General features: G+C 39.8%; 1 protein-coding gene across 1 annotated transcript in view; it reads left to right on the top strand.

The window, feature by feature from the left end:
- HYOU1 (hypoxia up-regulated 1) overlaps positions 1 to 20,830 on the top strand; it is a 1,290,196-nt gene that overhangs the window by 687,074 nt on the left and 582,292 nt on the right. The window contains exon 11 of the mRNA XM_044079444.1: positions 8,543 to 8,675. Coding sequence (XP_043935379.1) covers positions 8,543 to 8,675 — 133 coding nt within the window. The remainder of the gene's footprint in view (positions 1 to 8,542; positions 8,676 to 20,830) is intronic.

The raw sequence follows: 20,830 nt of genomic DNA, 5'->3' as shown, positions 1-20,830 counted from the left end.
ATGGATCATCATAAGAACCAGTATGAATATGTATATACAGTCATGGCTAAAAACATAAACTAAACAAACCCAAACAATGATATAAGGCAGTTTGTAAAATCAACATATATGTATAGCCTTTAATCTCATGTTATAAAGAGTCAATAAGGGCTGCATAAAGGTATCATTACACAAAACTAAAAATGCTGATAAAATAAAAATATAACATACAAATGCCAATAGCAAAGGTTCAAAATAGATAGACAAAGGCCAACATGGGCAACCTTGACATGCTAAAAAATAACAAATGTAAAAGAGCCAGGAGTGGCTAGACAGAACAGGTATATGAGGAGTGTAAATGTGATCATTGAACCAGGGAATGAGACAAATGGTGTTGTACTATCAAAAAGATCCTGTCAAAGCAGGCCGAATATTAACTATGGTATTTAAACCAGGTTTAATGTGTGCTCTAAGTCTAAGTATCCACCTTAGTTCACACATTTCAGTGGTTCCTATAATATCCCCATCCCGTTTGTTTATGTTGATCACTTGTAATACTAAGAAATTGAAGCTGTGTTGAGGATGACCTTGACAATGCATTGCCAAGGCATTGCTAACATTGCCCTTTTTTATATCATATGTATGATTGTACATGCGGTCCCTCAATCTACGTGATGTCATCCCCACATAATATGCATTGCATAGATTACACATTGCCAAATAAACGACATTTTGGGTATCGCATGTGGCATAAAAAGTTGGCTTAAACATTATATTAATGCCAGGTATATTAAGTTCTTGATTTCTACTAATGAATTTACTTAAGGAGCATCTATTACATGGGTAGGTGCCTACCTTAATACTGGCTCTTATGTCAACAGGGCAGACTTCTGTTCTCTCTTTACAAAGCAGTCTCTTAATATTCAAACAGTTATTAAACCTAAATGAGGGTCGTTTATCAACTATTTGGGATAATTGGGGATCAGACAATAGTATCTTCCAATTGTTTTTAATAATCATAGTTAACTGATCTACATCGTTGGTATATTTGATGTCATAAACCATACCTTTTTTATTTTTTGCCACGTTGGATCTATGGTACCCCCTTCTTCTACCTGAGGGCCTTTCAATTAGATCATTTACTATCTGTACCACCAAATCAGGCGGATAGCCTCTATCTAAGAAATGTTGGGCTTGTTGTTCCATTAGCTCAAGCGCATCATGTTCGTTGCTACATAGTCTCAGTATCCTAGTCATTTGTCCCTTTACAATATTTCGGAACACATAGCGTGGATGTAGGCTGTTGTAGTGTAAAATGCTATTTTTCCAACATGATTTTTTATAAAGGGTAGTAATCAAGTTGTTATCTAGCCCTTTTATGATAGAAACGTCTAAAAAATTAGCCTTAGTGTTAGAGCTTTCATAAGAAAAAATAAAAAACGATGTGGTGGAATTCATATAGGAAATGAATTCCTGTAATAGCTTTAATCCACCATTCCAAAAAATCAAAACATCGTCTACGAACCGCCTATATAGGATGACATGTTTAAACCTAGGGTCCTTGAAGATGAAATCCTTCTCCCACTGATATACCACTATGTTGGCATAGGCATTGGCACAGGCAGTGCCCATAGCCACTCCCCATGTCTGTGCATATACCTTGTCATCAAAAAGAAATACATTGTTATTTAAAACCAGATCTAATAGGCAACAAATATTCATACATTCAGTATTATCAAATTTGCCAGATTCAGAAAGATGAGCCCTTATGGCATCCAAACCATAATCGTTAGGAATACTGGTAAAAAGGCTTTTTATATCAAGCGTGACTAACAATGTATTAGCATTGACTTCCCTACATAGTGAGTCAAGTTTTAAATCTGACAGTAGGTCGTAAGAATTCTTCAGGACAGTAGGAATGACATCCACCATGTCACCTAACTTGGATTGAACATAGAATGAAGCATTCTGGGTAACCCAATGGTCACCAGATACTATTGGGCGTAAAGGGGGAGGATTTTCATTTTTGTGTAGCTTAGGCAGCCCCTTGATCAAGGGTATTAAGGGATCATTTATGACTAAAAAGTCATACAGTGTTTTATCAATAGATCGGGTCATCAACAAATCATAGATGGTATCATGTACATAGTTGATAACAGATGCTACTCTCGACCTATCTATTATCTTATAAGCCTTGTCGTCACTAAGCATATCTAACATTAATGCCTTATATCGACTAGTGTCTAATGCAACAACCCCCTCCTTTGTCAGCTGGTCGAAAAACCATGTTGGCATCATGGCAAAGAAGGTCAAGGGCTTGTTGTTGTGCGTGATTTAAATTAACAAAAATGCGTTGATGTTCCTTACGTTCAAAATATATATAAAATTCATGCTCACATGCACGCATGAAACACTCAACAGAAGGTGGTGTGGGAGGAATATAGCAACTTTTTCTTTTACATACTTGCACATTATAATTACAATTAGTTTGGTTACATAAGCTATCTTTAAACAATACCTTTAGAGACAATTTACGGGTGAAGAGGCGCAAGCCTAAAAGCGTATCAGACAATATACTTCTTGTCGAAGGAATGAAGGATAGTCCCAAGTTCAAAACAAATTGTTCATCACTGGAAAAGGTCTTAGAAGTCAGGTTGAAAAAGAGACAGTTCAGTTCTTTGCTTTCCTTCTCGATTCGAAAGCTTCTCCTGACATTTTTCTTTTTCCTCTTCCCCGACTGGTTGAGCGCATGCGTGTTGTGCTCTTGTACGGGAGGGGGAAGTTTAAAGACATAGACACAGAAGAAACAGGTTTAAAGTTATTGTCTTTGGGTCTTGCACCCAACTTGTCCGTAATAGCTAAACCCTGTTGATTGCAAGGTAGAGATGAATTACCTGAGTTGGATTCTGAATCAGAGGTACCCACAATGTGTTTATCATTTAGCGGGTCTACAACCAAAGAAGCTAATGGAGTATTAGGCGTATGATCAATCATATGCAAATTCTCCGGAACAGCAGCATACTCATTTCTTTCCTGTTGGGTCGCTTTAGGCCAAACAAAGATGCGACCTGATTGAAAATCCTGATGGTCACGTCTCAGTTTCCTGAGTTTTAACTGTTCCAACTTATTGCTATAAGTAGCCAGCTGCTTATTCATATTATGAATTTTGGATGTACAAAAATCAGACTTAAAATTTACAGTGATGTATTGTTCTTCTACTTTATTGAGGAGGTCAGCCTCAATAGGAGCAAAATGTTCCAAAAGAAGATGTATATATTTATAGCCAAATTCAATATTGAGCTCCTGCCACTTCCGCAAGAGCTCCGGCTGACTGTCACCATAACTCGGCATACATAGAACGCGCATATCGCGCGGGATAACCTTAAAATGCAAACAGGCTTGCAGATGTCTTTTCTGCCATACAAGTCTATGTAGCCGGTAAAGATCATTTTCTAAGCTCCGCAAACAACCAAAAAAGTCATGTAAGTTGTCATCACTATTAGTATTCATCATGGGTACATCACCTGTAACATCTAGATTCAGCAGTGGATTTTCCTTCTGGTAAAAAAGACAGTTCCAACTATCGTTCCTGTTACACCTGTTGGATTATAGTCAAGTTCGATGTTTGGAATATCCATCATGTAACGGTCGGTTAAATAAAGAAGCAAAAGGAGTATCAGCAGCAGGTAAATACCGACCATTCAAAGGTTCTTTGCACCACAATCGAGAAATATGAGAAGACAAAACTGCAACGAACCACCATGAGATAAAATTTGTAAAATTTAATGAAGATGAACGAGCGCTTTCACGCACACTCAGGTGCGCTTCATCAGGTACAATTACATTAGACACATCACTTGCTTTTTATACATTGACTAAGTCCTCAATTAAACAATTAAAAAGATAATTGGACAGACTTAAAGGTACAACACATAAGAAAAGTCATTATCAAGGTTAATAATATTGAAGAGGCTAAAAGTAAAACACAAAAAATGAATAGGAATGACATGTTAACACAACAAGAACATAAGATGAAGGGAAAATCTACTGCAATTAGGTTTATAACCACATATGCAACAAATACATATAAAATCAAACAAGTGGTGGATAAATATTGGACTATACTACTTAACGATCCATTTTTGTCCACTATTTTGGGAAATAAATGCCAATTTGGATATAGAAAAGGAAAATCCATAGGACAATTCTTGTCAACCTATAAGAAAGGAATAGTTGTGGGAGATAAGGATTTACAATCTAAAGGAAGTACATATTGTGGGCACTGTAAATACTGCAAGTTGATGTCGAAAACCACATCATTTACATCTATCAATACCAACAAAGTGTATGATATTGAATGTTTAGTGACATGCACCACACCTTGGGTAATTTATATGGCAACATGCCAATGCGGCGCTTTTTACATAGGACAGATGTCCTGTAAGTTAAAGCAAAGGGTAGCCATTCACATTAGTGATATTAAATGTAAAAGGACTAGAAGTGCATTATATAAACATATTTTACAACATTCTCGAGCTCATTTTGTTTTTGTAGGGATAGATAAGGTTGCAGATACAATTACTAGGGAGCAAGATAAACATAATATTCTAACTACTAAAGAACATAGATGGATAATTAATTTAGGGGCATTGTTTAAGCCAGGCTTAAATGAGCATTGGTAATGAGCTCCCCTTTTTATATATGTTTGTGTTTATTACAAACATATAGTTAAAAATATTGTGCATTTTCAATACACCTATTTATAAGATAGGGAAATGGTATTAGTCTGGTTAGTTAGATAAATATGCTATATGATAATTAGGAATGGAAATATTCCGTGATAAAAATACGAAGCAGTATTATTTGTTGCTATAAGTTTAATGTATATTTGCAATTTCTTAAAAGCAAAAGTACTTTATTAAATTTAAAATATTGTGCTTATGTTTATTAGTGGTTTAGAGAATTGTGCAGGCGATATGGCATTTTGTTAGCTGTTGTTATTAGTAGCTATCATAATTCTGGATTTAAGCTGATTTGTTGTATTTACTGATGTGGAATTGGCTCCTTTAAGAAGTTGAAGGAGAGTTACTCTACATATTGTCCGTACTGGCGCTATTGTATGACACACTGATGACGCTTTGTGTAAGCGAAACCGGTCTGTGGGGCAGACTGCGAGGCTGATTAAAGCCTGTATATCTAACTTGGCTTCTTTGTTTAATTTTCCTGTTCGGATGTGATAGTGAGTGCTGGATTCAGGTTGGTGATATATACGTGCCGAATAGCAGAGGTTTGGTCCGAGCACCACACGATATACGTGCACCGACAATATTAGGGACATATTTTATATATATATATATATATACACACACACACACACACACACGCACACACACAAATATATATATATATATATATATATATATATATATATATATATATATATATATATATATATATATATATATATATATATATATATTTGTTTTTTTCAGTATGTTTGGCCAGGGTGTGTATGTGTGCATTTAATATTTGCATACACTCCTGGCTAAGTAGTTACAAGCATGTGTTTCCTTCTCTCAGCTAGCATGAAAGCTCTGAAGGGCTTGGTGATCAAACTGGTCTATTAGGCAGCTCAGCTTAAGCTGCTTAACTGTTTGAGTTAGTGAAAGGTGCCCTGAAGTTTGGAAGCTGGTTGGCTGTTATATCCTTGGCAGAATATATCCCATATAGCTAAGGCTACTGTGTGAAGAGTTGGTCTTTCCACTGGAGGCAAGCTAAAGCAAGTAAGCAAATGGAAAGAAAGGCCAGTTCAGAAAAAATGGTAAGCTGACTAAATGGGAAAGCCTGTATTTCCTCAAGGTAAAGAGACTACCACAACCACAAGGGAACATCTGTGACTCAAGAGCTTTTTCCTCTGTCTCGTCCAAGCACCCCTCCACTTCCCATTCTCACCCATAAATTAAGGGGTGGGTTGATAGTAACTCGGCGAAAATTACTTTGCACAGGTAATTCTGGTACTGTTTGTTTTGTGAATATGCAAGAGGTCCATCAGCTTGCCACTTTGTGAGCCACTTCAGACCTACAAAACTGCCATTTTAAGTAGTTATTACATCTATTAGAAGAACATTGGAACTACAAGTCCACACACACAAGCAGTCCTTTCTCATCTTTCACAGGAACAGATAATACTTAGCACCAGTCCCACCTACCTGCCCTAAGTGGTGACATAAATATCGCTAAATCAGGCCATTGACCTCCTTATGTTCTCTCCTTGCTTGCAGAAGAAAGGGGGAGAAGATCCTGCACACCCTGGATGTGTGTAGGTATCTGAGTTTTTGCCATGAAGGGAATTAAGCAGAAAGGAAATCATAGCCTTTGGCAAAGATTAAGGAGGTCAGACCTGCCTCTAATCAATTTGAATAACCTTTAAAGAAATTCAATATATATTTTCCATGTTTTTTTCATGTTGAAATTTTTCTGTTTTACATTCTTGCTTTGCTTATTTCAGATTTGACCATCTTATTGTATGTCAGTACTTAGAAATACTTAAACTTGTTTTGTAATAATCAGTTTTTTGAGCATTTGTTCCCCAAACCTTTACTGAAAAGGGGTTTTGTGGCCAAGTTGGAATTTCCCTGTCAGCAGATGCAGTCAGTCAAATAAACTGTTCATTGCGTCTCCTTTTACTCTTTCCATGAGAAGACTCTGCCAGTGCATGTGAGAGCCCCCTGCACAAGAGCTACATCAGCCACCACTGCTGTTATTAAAGGGGGTTGAGCATCCAGGTATTGAAGTAGCTACCAGGTCATTTGTCCACATTATCTCTAAGTATTGTAACCTGGACATAACCTCTAGATCCAGAGCAGGATTTGCAATAGCCATACTATGAGGCATGTACAAACCACATATTCTCAAGGCTAACCACTCATTGGTTCTGTAAGCTGTGTGAATCTTGTCAAGTGTTCTAAATACTGTAATAGTGAATAATATGATGAACGTAATACAGCTGTATTAGAAGTGTAAACATCTGTGATTACAATATGTTCTCTGTTGTAATGTTTACCTCCCTCTGTTTCCTTTCCTGTAACCACTCTCGGGGTTGGGTACCCAGTCATCTGTATCCTCTCTTACCCATACAAGGTACTGTCCTCTTTAAACTGACTAGTATATGGAGAGAGGGGGATTTTAGAGTCCTTATTCTGCCATTTTGGGATGGCATATGCCATATGGGCAGCTTGTGCTTTGTTTGCCTAAACTCCTGGAGCTAACTGGCATGAAAATCCTAAAGATGGTGCAGATGGATGCCCCTGTTATAGTCATTTTGGTGGGTGGGGGCTCCTGTTCTGTCAGCAATGGAAGGGTGAAAACCTGTGGAAATTGGGCTGGATGTTGGGCCTTCTGCAGCAGGGGTCCCAGATGCTCAGTACTACAACAGTGAAATGAACATACCTGAACATCTTTAGTTGTGGTACATTGCTAACACAAGTATACTTTTCCTGAATTTTTCTTGTCTCCGCATTTCCGCATTGAACAGTGATCTATTGACATTCACTTCCAGAGAGCCTGACTGGACACTGACCAGTTTCTTGAGGGCTCTGGGAAGACTGCACATGTGGCCTGTGAGCTTTATATCCCTTTTTAAGAAAGCCACTTCGCTCTCTGCTTCCTTTGCCCTTTATTTGGTGTCTGCACACTGCTCAGCCAGCATGGCACCTTCCTGTAACTCCATTAAGATTAAACCAGATTTTATTTAGTAATTCTGCTTGTGTGATTTCATCTAGTTCTCACAGCCTAACAAGGTCTCTTTCTTCAGTCTTCCTTTTTGTTGTATAACTAAGACCCCCCCCCATCAGTTTTGCCAGTTCCCTTTCAGTTGAGGCCTTTGTTGCCCTTCTGCTGTCTCCTCCACCTCTACACTCTGCATCCCTTCCACATTTTGTAAGCTATGAACATATAACATTGGCTGTAATCTTGAGTCTTGAGTATTCCATCTCTAACACATTCCCATGGCATGGCTTCCAGTTCATATTGTTGTTGCTGTGGAGAATCAGTGTTCTGTAAGACAAGTATCCTGAAAGTATTGTGTTACTAGAGGGGATGGTATTTTCTTTTATTTCCTCATATTGCTTATCTCTTTTTTTTCTGTGTATTGCAGTTTTTTGTGTGTACAGTATTGGTTAGTATAAAGCAACAGTGTCATATGCTTTGCCTTATGAGAGACGCAGTTGCACCAACTGACATTATCTAAGTACAAACGCTTGTAGGAATAATTACTTGCGATCTGCACTGTGAAGTATGGAGTCTCTTTCACATAATATATCAACTACTTTAGGCCACAGTCCTTGACTTTTTTTCCCCCCTTCAACATTTTGTTTGCATTTTCAGAATTATAATTTAGTAATTTTGTGGCTTTTCATTCAGGTGCTGTATCTCATAGGTAAAAATATGCTTTTGAGTATGTCTTCACGAACTGTTTAGATGTTAGTTCCATGCTGTTTATTGTCATGCACTCTGTGCAGGATCTCCTTTTGGTTAGTAATGTATGTCTTGACATCCTTTGCAGAAAAGAATTGGGAAAGAACATAAATGCTGATGAGGCTGCTGCAATGGGTGCTGTGTACCAGGCAGCAGCTCTTAGCAAAGCTTTCAGAGTCAAGCCCTTCATCATTCGTGATGCTGCAATGTATCCAATCCAGGTAAGGTGTTATTTTTCATCACAGGCTGACTTCATTGTATGATGCATATTGATGCCAGTTATTGCTTTATTACTGATGGTTGCAATGTAGAAACTGGTGCCTTTGTCCCTAAATTTACACTAGCAGTTCATTGAGGCTCAAGACAATTTCTTTTTCTATTTGGAGAGCATGCAGAGCTTTCGTCAGGGTTTGTGAGGCCTGCTGTGGCCTTTGCTTTCATTGGAAGTAGCACAGACTGGTTGTAATCTACATGTTCATAAAGTAACAGTAACTTGATTGCCCATTTTTTGGGATGTTGTATACAAGGATGTTTGATTTTTGCTATGATGCTATTTCTTTCCCCCACACTTCATTAACTAGACTGGCTGTGTCTTCAAGTTCATCAGAGTTTTCATAGACTATCACGTTGTTTACCCTATCAAAGGCAAGTTACCATATCAAAGGAGCCAAGCCTTTTATTAGAAACAGCCACCCAATAAGCCTCACCAGTTGAGAGGGGATCCACAGTTTATTCAGAAGTCTTTTTGGTACATAAGAAGACAATGAAAATACAAATTTGTCCCAGGGGTTCCACCTGTGTCCTTCATTGACAGAGGCGACGTATGCTGACTGAGGTTTCTTTTTGGAGGTAAACTCTCGGCTAGGCTTGTAAGGGCCCTAGGGCCATTAGCCTAGAAACCTCCGATGATCCTGTGATTTCTGGCCCATATTAAATGTAAGCAGCCTAAAGGAATGTTAAAGAACAAAAAAATTCTGATCGGTCATGATGTACTTGATCTTCCTATCTTTGTAAAAGGGGAGACAGGATGTACTACTAAAATTTCTGGGGCATCTATTTGCACTTTAAGAAAGCCAGGGAGTCCAGGAGATTCCTGCAATTTAGGGTTGGAGCCAGTCACTTGCAGTTCTAAAGCCTTCCACTTGGTTTCATCATAGTGGTTGTAGCAGCTTATTTCTGACTGAAGGGCATTGGAGTCATTCTGGATCACTGGCTCCTCACAGTCACAACAACTGAGTCTTTGATCCATGCAGAGAACGACTTGACTGTTCTTATCGTTGGGGTTGTTGGTCAACACTGCAGAGTCACAGTTGAAGCAGTCACAAGTGCATAACTTAATCAGTTATCACCTAGGCTCTAGGACATTTGTAGTTAGTTTATTGCTGGTTGAATTCAGTATTCAGTCAACCATTCTTATTCTTAAGGCATGTTCTTAGTTGATAGCTGTCCTATGTCTCAAGGCATTGGTTCTAGTGGCTGTGATCTGTTATCCCTTCATAGTTAGTTAAGAAACACTTGCCATCAACATCTTGTGTTGCTTCAGCAGAGCAAGGTCTGTCCATTTGTTCTTCCATCCCCAAGAGTGACCGTCTCCACATCTACATCTGCTCTATAGTGGGGAGGGACATGATCACAGCAAGAGGCCTCTACATATCAATGTCCTAAAAATGAGGAAGTTCCTCCTAAAGCTGCTGGCTCTTCAGGACGCCTTTCCTCAGGATGTGATTGCCATCCACTCCAACAACATGGCAGTAACTTGGTACATTGGCTAACAAGGTGAAACTCACTCCTTTATAGGTGAGGTTGTGGGAAAGGACCATGTCAATGCACCTCTTTCTCAGTGTAGTGCAGTGCATATTCCCATTTAGGTAATCTGTCTAGCGGACAAGCACAAGTAGTATTTACTAATGACTCATAGGCCACAATCAGTAGAAATCTCCATTTTCTTTTACTGAGGAAGGTTGTTGTGACCTGTTTGCATTCCTGACCCATGCCAAATGCTGCACCTGTTTTTCCCTAATTCTATCCCTCTCCCAGAAAGCAGAGGTGCACAAGGCGTAGATCATCCTTATAACCCTCTCTTTAGCCCAGATAATTTTGATTCCCTCTGCTATGGCCTTACCTGTTGGATAACCTCTCTTCTCCCACCTCTAAAAGGTCTTCTATTTCATCCACCAGACGGACCTCACCTGGACGTGCAGTCCCTCAGATTAACTGTGTGGTGCTCCAGTTCCCCTTCATGGGTGGCCTGTATCCTTGTGGTATCCCAGATTCCCTCCAGCAGTAATATCCTTGTGGTATCCCAGATTCCCTCCCCCAGGAAGACCTACAGGAATAAGTGGGTTAAGTTTCCTCTATGGCAAGAGTAGCTAGTTGTAGACTCATAATGTTCCATTTTTTTGTTTACAATTTTGATAAAAGGGTCAAGCTTCTCTGCATTTAGTGGTCACTTGTCTGCCATTTTTGATTCCTGTCACGGTATGAACTCTTCTTCCTTAGCTTCTATAAAAAGTTTGCAAGACATTTTATGGTGGATCTTCCTGCTAAGTGCTCATGCTTCCTTTCCATGGAATCTGAATTTCATGCTTAAAAAATTTACTATACTTTCATTTGAACCAGCAGCAGCTGCACTTGATCTTAAATTTTTGTTATGGAAAACTGCATTTCTGGTGGCAGTAGCTTTTGCCTAGGGTAACTTCTAAGATCCATGATTTGACTCTTAACCCCCCTTACATTGTATTTCACAAAGATCCAGTTTCTTAATGCAAAAATCAAGATGTTATGCCTAAGGTGGCAATAGTGGTTAGGTTTAATCAAGCAGCCAATATTTGTTTTAGTCAGTCTTCTACTTAAAAAGAGTATGATTCACTGCTTAGATGTTCATTGCCCGTCAAGTTTATCTAGGTGGAACAAAGATACTAGAAAGGACAATAAGTATTTCTTCCAGCTGAAATTGTAACAAAATATTTCAGAAGTTACTCTATCCTGATGGTTATCAAGTATGTTATTTTTTCCTTTACAAAATATAAGAAAACTTTACCAGGTAAACCTAAGCACATTCTTATAGTGCAATAGCTTTATCCCAGAATTTATTCAAGGATTTCGTACTTGGTGATATCTGTGTAGCTGTAACATGGGCTTCACTGCACAGTTTTACAAGATGTAAGCTGAATGTGGTCTCATGGCTCAGATTTATCTTCTTGGTTCACCATACTCTTATTCCATCTTGAAGTAATACAGGAGAATGTAGCTTAGGACCATGTCCCAATATTACAAGATCCAGTCTGTTCTCTTCAAAGTTATGTAATGTTAGTTTTTCATGGTCCACATCTGTAAAACTGCCTACCTTCCCCCTTCCACTTGCAGTTTGTCTTTGTGGCGAGATCTGGAGGAATTAGGGTTACCACCTGTCCCACTTCGCGAGGGACAGTCCCTCTTTGGGTAGTTGTATCCTGACAAAAAATTGTAAAAATGGCAAATGTCCTGAGATTTTAGGACAAAATTATTTCCTATATTTTATGTAATAGTTGCATAAAACAGTTATTCTGTATCTAAAATACCTAAATGTTATAAGAAACAGAATAAGCAACTAAAATGCTACAAGAATGAGCTTTTATTTAGACAAAAAATCTAAGTTCTAACTTTTGTACTGACCATGGGTATGTGTCAGCCTGTAAAATCTGATGTTTGTACCAAAAATGTCCCACTTTGCCCATTTGAAAAGGTGGCAACCCTAGGAGGAATGCCCCTGAGGCCTTTGTTTAGTTAGTTTGTCCAGTGTGTACATACGCAAACTCAATTTAAAGAGAGAGAGAGTAATGTACTTTATGGGAGTGAGGAAAGGAGTTTAGAGCTTGAGGTGGTCTAGCATTTGCAGTCTATGACCGATTGCTTGTGCTTGAAGTGGACGGATGTGGATCTTGAAGATCTAATGAATGTGTGTCAAAGTTTTTCAGTAAAGTAGAAAACATTAACATGAGATTGTTCTTCGCCTAACTCGTACAGTAGTCTCCTTTTAAACACAGTAGGAGTAAAAACTTAATATTTTACCCCAAGGGCCCTCTGATGTGCCCTTTTTTTGTGTTAGGGGTGGTGGTCTTGACCATTGATCACATTTTATCATTTTTTATTAGAACAACCTATGCATGGTATAGATGTGCTCATTGCCAGCACACAGTATGTCATATTATATAAACTAGCCCCTGCATCCCTTGATGTGGGATGGCATAATTCTTCCTTGTTAGCCAGTATGACTGAAAGTATAGGGTTTTGGTCATTTTGGCATCTAAAAGCTTTCCCATGTTGTTGGCCCCTCATGTTTACCCGTAATGGTTTGCCAGCTATTCTCCCTTCCATATCTCTGTTGCTGCTCAATAAGCTGCATCTGAGAAAAAAATCGCCCAGCTTGCTTTGCTAATCAGGTACATATTTTATATAAAGTAATGCTCATTAGTGCTCCATAGACCTCCAGGACGCCTGCTATCATATTAAGATAGACGGGTGCTCCAGGGGGCACCTGTGCTTCTGGATTGGAGCCAATCATTTTCAGTTCAGAGCTCTACCATTTGGACTCACCACAGCCCCCAGAATGTTTACCAAATGCTTGGCAGTTGTAGTGGCTCTCCTGAGGCTTCAGGGATTTCAGGTCTTCCCATACCTGGACAATTGGCTCATCATGGCTCCCACAAGGCATCAACTGGTTTCTGTCATGCAGTACCCCTTACACACCTTCGAAAGACTAGGGATTGCTGTTAACTTGGCAAAGTCGAAACTGTCTCTGGGTCAAAGCCTGGAGTTCATTGGGACTCATCTCAACACAGTCAGAGATTGTAACACTGCCTTCCCACAGGCTGAACTTGATCAGGCAGCATGTCAGGGCCGTCTTGGAGGTTCCATCGCTGCAGGCACACCTCATTCTGAAAGTGCTGCGGTCCATGATGGTAGCTATTCTCCTTGTTCCTCTAACAAGATTCTACATGCAGGTGCTTCAGTAGACGCTGGTGGTGCAGTGATCTAGTCTGTGTCATCCAATGTCCATGCCTGTTCTGATGACTTATTTTGCAGATGGCACCTGCAGTGTTGACTTCATTCGGAGGATCTCCTTCGGAGAAGGCCATTTTCTCTTTCCCCGCCCACAGCCTCTGTGACCAGTGATGCTCCCCTGTTGGGGTGGAGGGTCATTTTCAGGGCAGGACCATCCAAGGCACATGGTCCCCTTCAGAGACCAAATTGCACATAAATGTCCTAGAGACTTTCAGGATTGACTTCTAGGAATGGTGGCGATTCATACAGAGACACTATGTCGTTACGTCTGGAATGTAAACAAACAAGAGGCAACGCAATCATACCCATTGTGCAGAGAGGCCATAAGAGTGTGAGAATGGGTGATCTCTTCCAGTTGCCTTCTCCATGCAACACACATACCCGAGGAGTCCAACATCTTGGCAGACAAGCTCAACAGATCCATCATGACTCTGCACGAGTGGTCCATCAGTCCATTGTTGGCATCACAGATTTCCCCCCATTGGGATCAATCCTGCTGCGATCTTTTTGTATCTCTGTTAAACAACAAATGCAGCAAATACTTTGCCCTGATTCCCCCAGAGGGGCAGTCCCTGAGGGACGTTCTTGGCCCCTGGGTCTCCTCAATGCTTACCCACCTTCCTTTAATCCCCAAAGTACTTCAGAAAGAGTTCAAACTGAGGAGTTCCATGATGCTCATTACCCCCTTCTGGCCTCGTCAGGTGCGAGTCCCCTTCCTCCGGTCTCATCTCTGGATATTGAATCCTGTTCCAGATCTCATCTCTCATTCATTAGAACAGACATCCAGTCTTTGGTCACTTCATCTGACTGCGTGATTTCTCCACTTCCAGTTCTAGTGAAGCAATCCAGGCTGGCTTCTCCTGTCAGAAGAATTATTCTGGCCTTGCAGAAGCCTTCTACTCAAAAGGTCTGCTGTAGTAAGTGGAAACGCTTTTCCTTGTAGGTAGGGGAATGAAATTTGGATCCCTTTTCAGCTCCTGTTCTGATATTCTTCTCTTCTTGACCTCCCTTTTTCAGGAGGAGGCCAGCTTCGCCACTATCAAATTACAGATGGCCATTTCTAATTTTCATACCAATACTGGGTCCACCTTTTCTTTGAGTTATGTAAAGCCTTCTTGAAGGCCATCTTTCTTCTCAGGCCTCCAGTCAAAGAATCCCCTCCTCCTTGAGATCTGACATTGATGCTTCAATCTCTCACATAAAGTCCGTTTCATGCTTCTCATTCCTGTGACCTCAAATATCTTTTATGGAAAACTGTTTTTCTGGTTGTTGTTCCTCGGCCAAGAGGGTTTCTGAGTTGTAGGCTTTATCTTCTAAACTGCCACATATTGTTTTTCATAAGGGCAGGGTGACTTTAAGAACTAAACCCCTCCTTTATGCCTAAAGTTGCTACTGAAAGAAATCTTAACCAAGACATCCAGTTTGCCTGTTTTATTTCCTAATCACTCTAATAAGGGTAAATATCTCCTCCATACCTTGGATGTACATAGTCAGCTGAGATTCGGCTTGCATTGTACTAAACCCTTTAGGAAATCTGATCAGTTGTTTGTGGGCTTTTCCCTGAACAGGCATGGCCAAGCGGTCTCAAAGCTAACTATTTCTAAACGGATCTCTAGTTGTATCTCCCTGGTTTCTCTATGCGGAAGATGGGGCTGCCTCATCCTCCTAAAGCGCATTCTCTTCGGTCACTGGCTACTTCTTTGGCTTTCGCTGCCAGGATGTCCTTAGATGAGATCTGTGCTGTGGCTACTTGGTCCACCCCCACACTTTTGCTCATTATAAATTGGATATGGTCTCCAGAGGCTGGGAGTCTTTCGGTTCCACAGTGTTCAGGCTCATCTGTCGTTAGAGTCACCCAGGGTTCTTTGTTGCTGGAGATTCTGACCCAGTTGTGATGAGTAATGAAATGGAGAACATCAGATTGATAGCTATGTACTTAACATAACTTGGTATTTGTGTTATCCTATTTCATTATTCATCACATCTGCCCTCTTTTCCTCTTCCATGTTTCTGGTGGTTCTGGAAAGGCTGGGGTTTGGGCCCTTAAGCCTCCACCTCTGGCGGTTCTAATGCTGTTATTGCCTATGAATAGGTAGGTAGATTGATGCCCTGGTGGGTTTCTATCATTGCTCAGCAAGCTCGATCTGAGGGTTTGAAAGTAGAAAGGGATTATGGGAGTGGGAGGAACCAAGAAAATGGTGTCTGCTGCTTGTTTTATACCCCTGACGTCATGGAAGAGGAGACAGCAACCACCGCAGGATCCAAGACTTTGGAATTCAGGCCGACTGAGGGCAACCTGCCAGCAGATGTAATGTAATGACTGCAGCAGTGAATACTTGATGGGCAGGTTAATCTTTTATAAATTGTTTGTTGTCATGTCCATTTGAGCCTGTCACATCTTACAGAATGTTTCATTTTACTGAAATCTCTCAAAAATACACAAGACGCGCACGCACGCACACACACACACACACACACACACACACACACACCAGTACTCTCCTAAAACCTGTTAATAATAACACACAAAACTATGTATATCTTAATATTGAAGTTTTACCCTCCTATTAGGAACAAATGTTCTAAACTGACAGCTCCATACACAGACTCGAGCTAACCTAAAAGAAAAGTTATCCATGCTAAGATGCATGGTATAGCCTGTGGTTCTATTAAGTGCTGTCTGGTTTTTGTCTCATCTTTATAGCTCTCCCAGATGGAAAACACTTGAATGCTTTCAGAAAAATTTTTCCAAGCCATGTTTCACCATCAGATTGTCTGCTAAGAGACATGAGAACCAAACACAACTCTTTACCAGAAAAATGTGTAATATTCAGTATTCTTTTTCATTTACTTGCTTTCTGTTAAAAATTGTTACTAGATTACTGGATTAAGACATTAGTCTTTAACCCAGTCATTCTCCTATGCAATAATGAGAAAAAGCATGCTAATTTTTTTCTTTTGGGATGCTCTTTTAACCAGATTTTTTTTACATTGCAATGCCTACATTTCTTATCACTAAACCAGGAAAGAGAGAAAAGAGGGGAGAAAGAAAGAAAAAGAAAAACAGGGGCACCGGTTTACATTAGTATCCCTCTTACACTTAAAAATAACTGAAAAAAAAAACTTTACTTTATAACATGAAAAGAAAATCATGCACCATTTAAGTAGTACTGTTAAGAAAAAATTAGTTTTACTTGCAGTTAAAATTCTCCTCTTCCCTCCCCCTCCTGAGTATTTTTCCGAACATTAATGACACAGTAGTAGGGGATATGCTTGCTTTAGCGTCCTCAACATGTTTAACAAAGTCCAAAAAAAGTTCATTTTTTCCAGATTTTCTTGTTCTGTCATGTTTCACAAATATAATTATTGCTTTGTAATCCCACATTTGTCAGTTTCCAAGTTACTGATTTTATTCTGGAAACGTTAATGACATGAAGTAGGGCATATGCTTTAGAGTCCTCTATAAGTTCAACAAAGTCCAAGAAAGTACAGTAGATATTTTTGTTCTATTTCTGTTTATCTCCTTCTCCCAAATCCTGTCTCTGCTTCATTTCTAACATATTATTGATTCGTCTTGTGCTTTTTTTGCCCTTTCCCAAAGATTTTCCATTGCAGCACTGGAAAAGTTTTCACTGGCAGTCTCTCTCTGGTCTTTATTACCAGAACAAGAAACAGAATCTCCTGTTTCGCAGCTCACTTTTTGTTGGACAAGCTTTTGTATTTCTTCCTTAACATGTACTTCATCAAAATGACCTTGTTTCTCCAGGAAAAAATATATTTTGAAGATAACTGGGTACAGCAGTTTGAATTTCATGCCTGCTTTTTTGACTTTCCCTGAATAACAGGATAAATTTACTCCTCTCTTTCCTGGTGTACAATAAGTAGTCATTCTCCACAAACACTCTGCTGTCTTCCACTTTTAGGACTTTGTCCTTCTGCCACAGTTTTGTCAGAATCAACTCCTTCTGCTGGTAAGATTGCATCTTTACTATTAAAGGTCTAGGTTGTTTTGTCATAGACATGTATGGAGCATACACGCGATGTGCCCTTTGAGTTAACAATTCCTGTTGTGGAATTCCAGTCCAGTTGCTTATTTGTGCTTTCATAAAATTAATACAGCTTGTTCCTTTCAGATTCTTGGGTACAGCAGATAATCTCAGGTTTTCCCTACATGCTCTGTCCTCTAATTCTTTTATTTTTGGAAATCTCTTCTTGTGCAGTCTCATAAATAGCCAGCCTTTTCATTGCAATCTCTGAATTTGGCAATATTTATCACCTTATCCAATTATCTGTTTAAAGCTTATTCCATTTCTTTCCAGCCTGTTATTGTTGGAGTTGATGTACTCCATCAGTGTTTCATTTATTTTAGCCGGGTCTGTGTGCATTTGCTGTATACTTTCTTCTAGGTTACAGGAAGTCATGTCTGGAGCTTGGACTGCTTTTTGCTGAACAGCTACAATACTTTTCCCAGTCAGTGTTTTTTCATCGCCTTTTGTAGCTGATTTTCCTTCAGGTCCTCTGTATTTCTTTTCTCCTCGCGTCCGGTCAGTGTACTTACTAGCCAATTATTGAAATTTACACAAAAATCTAGGTCCACTGGCTTTCTCTGCTAAGTTTCTATTTTTAGACTGGGAAAGCTAGAATTAAGCTGTTACTTGATGTGCAGCCATCTTGGAAGTCTCCTAGCTTGTTAATAATTACTCTTCCTTACTAGTTATTAGTTTTTTTTTTATTTGCTTTTTTTCTGTCACTTTCAAGCTGTTTTTTTAATTTTTGGGTATTCTTTCTGCACGGTCAGGCTTTGCAGTAGTTAGTGAAAAAGCATTCAAAAACTGCATCAAGCATATTAAAAAGTTTCTTTAGACAGTTGCACTCCATCCACTATCCTCTAAACAGTATCAGTGTAGAGGAATGTGAATTTTCATGACTTGAAAAATATCTCATCCTACAGTTTCAAAGTAGCTTTGACCTGAAGCATAGACTGTATGTTGACCACACCAGTCCATGGGAGCTAGAGTACCACAACTCTTCAAAACATTAGGAAAATGATAATGTTTGTGAAAAGGGCAGAGAAAAATGGAGAGATTTGGGTGATATTACAGAAGAATTTCTCTGCTAGTAAAAAGTGTAATATGGATAATTTATCCACATCATCTACTACAGCTTGCCTGTTACTTTTCTAGAGGCTTTTCATTCTGACTTAGAAGACAGTTCAGTGTTTCCTCAATTTCTGATTATGAAGTTGGAAAAATTATGCACACCAGACCTTTGACTCTTGGGTGCAGTAAGTCATTTTGAAGCCATTTGGCTATTCTGGATATAGACTGAGAGTAAATGATGAGGGCTTTAACGAAGATGCAACAGGAAGTTTCTTACCTTTCCCTTCGTCCATGCCCTCTTTTTCTGTATTTTCATCCAGGTTCTTAACTGCCCCTTTTTCAAGTACTTTTTTAAATAAGGCTAGTGATGAATCTGCAGTTGTTGACATTGACTGGTGTGTGAGCATCACTTTTGGTTGGCCTCAAGCTGGAAACTGGGACTCAACACCTTCTATATCAACAATGGCATTACTAATGTCATTGATGTTGGTGGCCACATTGGCAATATTTCAGTATAGGAGGTCTTTGTGGCCCTGGGTATTGATGTTGGTCATTCAGAGAATGTTTTCAGGCTCGTTGCATATGTCTGCTGGATTAGCTTTTGCACCCTTAATATCTGGACTGTTTGTCATCAGGCTTGGGCTTCATAGATTTGTTTCCATTGTTGCGGATCTGGCAGTTAACTGCTCAGTTCAAGTATTGATGCTTTCGATTTCTGTCTTTAATTGGCTTTTGCTCTACACACCCTGGATTGGTGCACTTGTTCCCAATTGTGATACCAACATCTGTTTTGACATCTATGATGCAGAAGGGTCTGCATCCCACTCCCACCCCCATAGTCTGTACTTGTTGACTACAGCCTTGACTAGAGGCATTTTTCTGTCTGCCTCTTCACTCACTCACCCTTCATCAGAACAAGTGAGCAGGGCAGCATTTGCAGATCAGTCTCTTGAATCTAGATCAGTTTCTCCCAAAGTCCGATAAGCACTACCCATAAACACTTTTTGCCTCTCGCATATAACTAACCTCCTCCTACCCCGTATATATCCATCCTTTCCCTCATCCCTGTCTCACCTAATATCCTTATCTCTGCCTTATGTTCCAATGTATGTCAATGTTCTTTATAAAACAACTATACTGACATCAAAAACTATAGTCTCCTGTTACAAATTCTAACCTACTTACTTTACTCCTTTACAGTAATTAAATGACAACATCCTAACATATTTCTTACAAGAGAAAGATGTTTAGAGATATGTAACTGTATATATTCAGTTTCAGTACATAGAGTGTTTGACATTTCAACTGTTGATCCAGAACTGAAAATACAGTTTTTAATGTACATGCAGGTCTTATTATTATGTGTCTGTGTGTGTCTGTGTGTGTCTGTGTGTGTGTCTGTGTGTGTGTCTGTGTGTGTGTCTGTGTGTGTGTCTGTGTGTGTGTCTGTCTGTCTGTGTGTCTGTCTGTCTGTGTGTCTGTCTGTGTGTGTGTGTGTCTGTGTGTGTCTGTGTGTGTGTCTGTCTGTGTGTGTGTCTGTCTGTGTGTGTGTCTGTCTGTGTGTGTGTGTCTGTGTGTGTGTGTGTGTGTGTGTGTGTGTGTGTGTGTGTGTGTCTGTGTGTGTGTGTGTCTGTCTGTGTGTGTGTGTGTGTGTCTGTCTGTGTGTGTGTGTGTCTGTCTCTGTGTGTCTGTCTCTGTGTGTGTGTCTCTGTGTGTGTCTCTGTGTGTGCGTCTGTCTGTGTGTGTCGTCTGTCTGTGTGTCGTCTGTCTGTGTGTCGTCTGTCTGTGTGTGTGCGTCTCTGTGTGTGCGCGTCTCTGTGTGTGCGCGCGTGTCTCTCTGTGTGCGTGTCTCTCTGTGTGCGTGTCTCTGTGTGCGTGTGTCTCTCTGTGTGCGTGTGTCTCTGTCTCTGTGTGTGTGTGTGTCTCTGTGTGTGGTTTCACTTTATAATCTCGAAATACTGAAATATCGAATTTCAGTATTACTACACATAAAGTAAAATTTTGAAAATAGCGAAACTTCATAACCGTGAGTCCGGAAATGATGAATTCATGGCTAATGGTGTTCTGGTACGTGACGTGGGATGTACTGTGTGCATGGAGTAAGGTTTAGTGTGTGGACTGGGCTGGAATTTCAGGTAAGTGACAATTTTGTAAGGGTTTTGGGTAGGTGTTTGAGTGTATGTGAGTGTGTTTGGAAGTTGCAGGTGTGGGTTAGGGAAGGTAGGTATTAAAAA

This window comes from Protopterus annectens, chromosome 8.part0 (genome assembly GCF_019279795.1).
Source record: "Protopterus annectens isolate FY-2018-M chromosome 8.part0, PAN1.0, whole genome shotgun sequence".
Taxonomy (NCBI): Eukaryota; Metazoa; Chordata; order Ceratodontiformes; family Protopteridae; genus Protopterus; species Protopterus annectens.
This window is presented reverse-complemented; position numbering and strand designations above follow the sequence as displayed.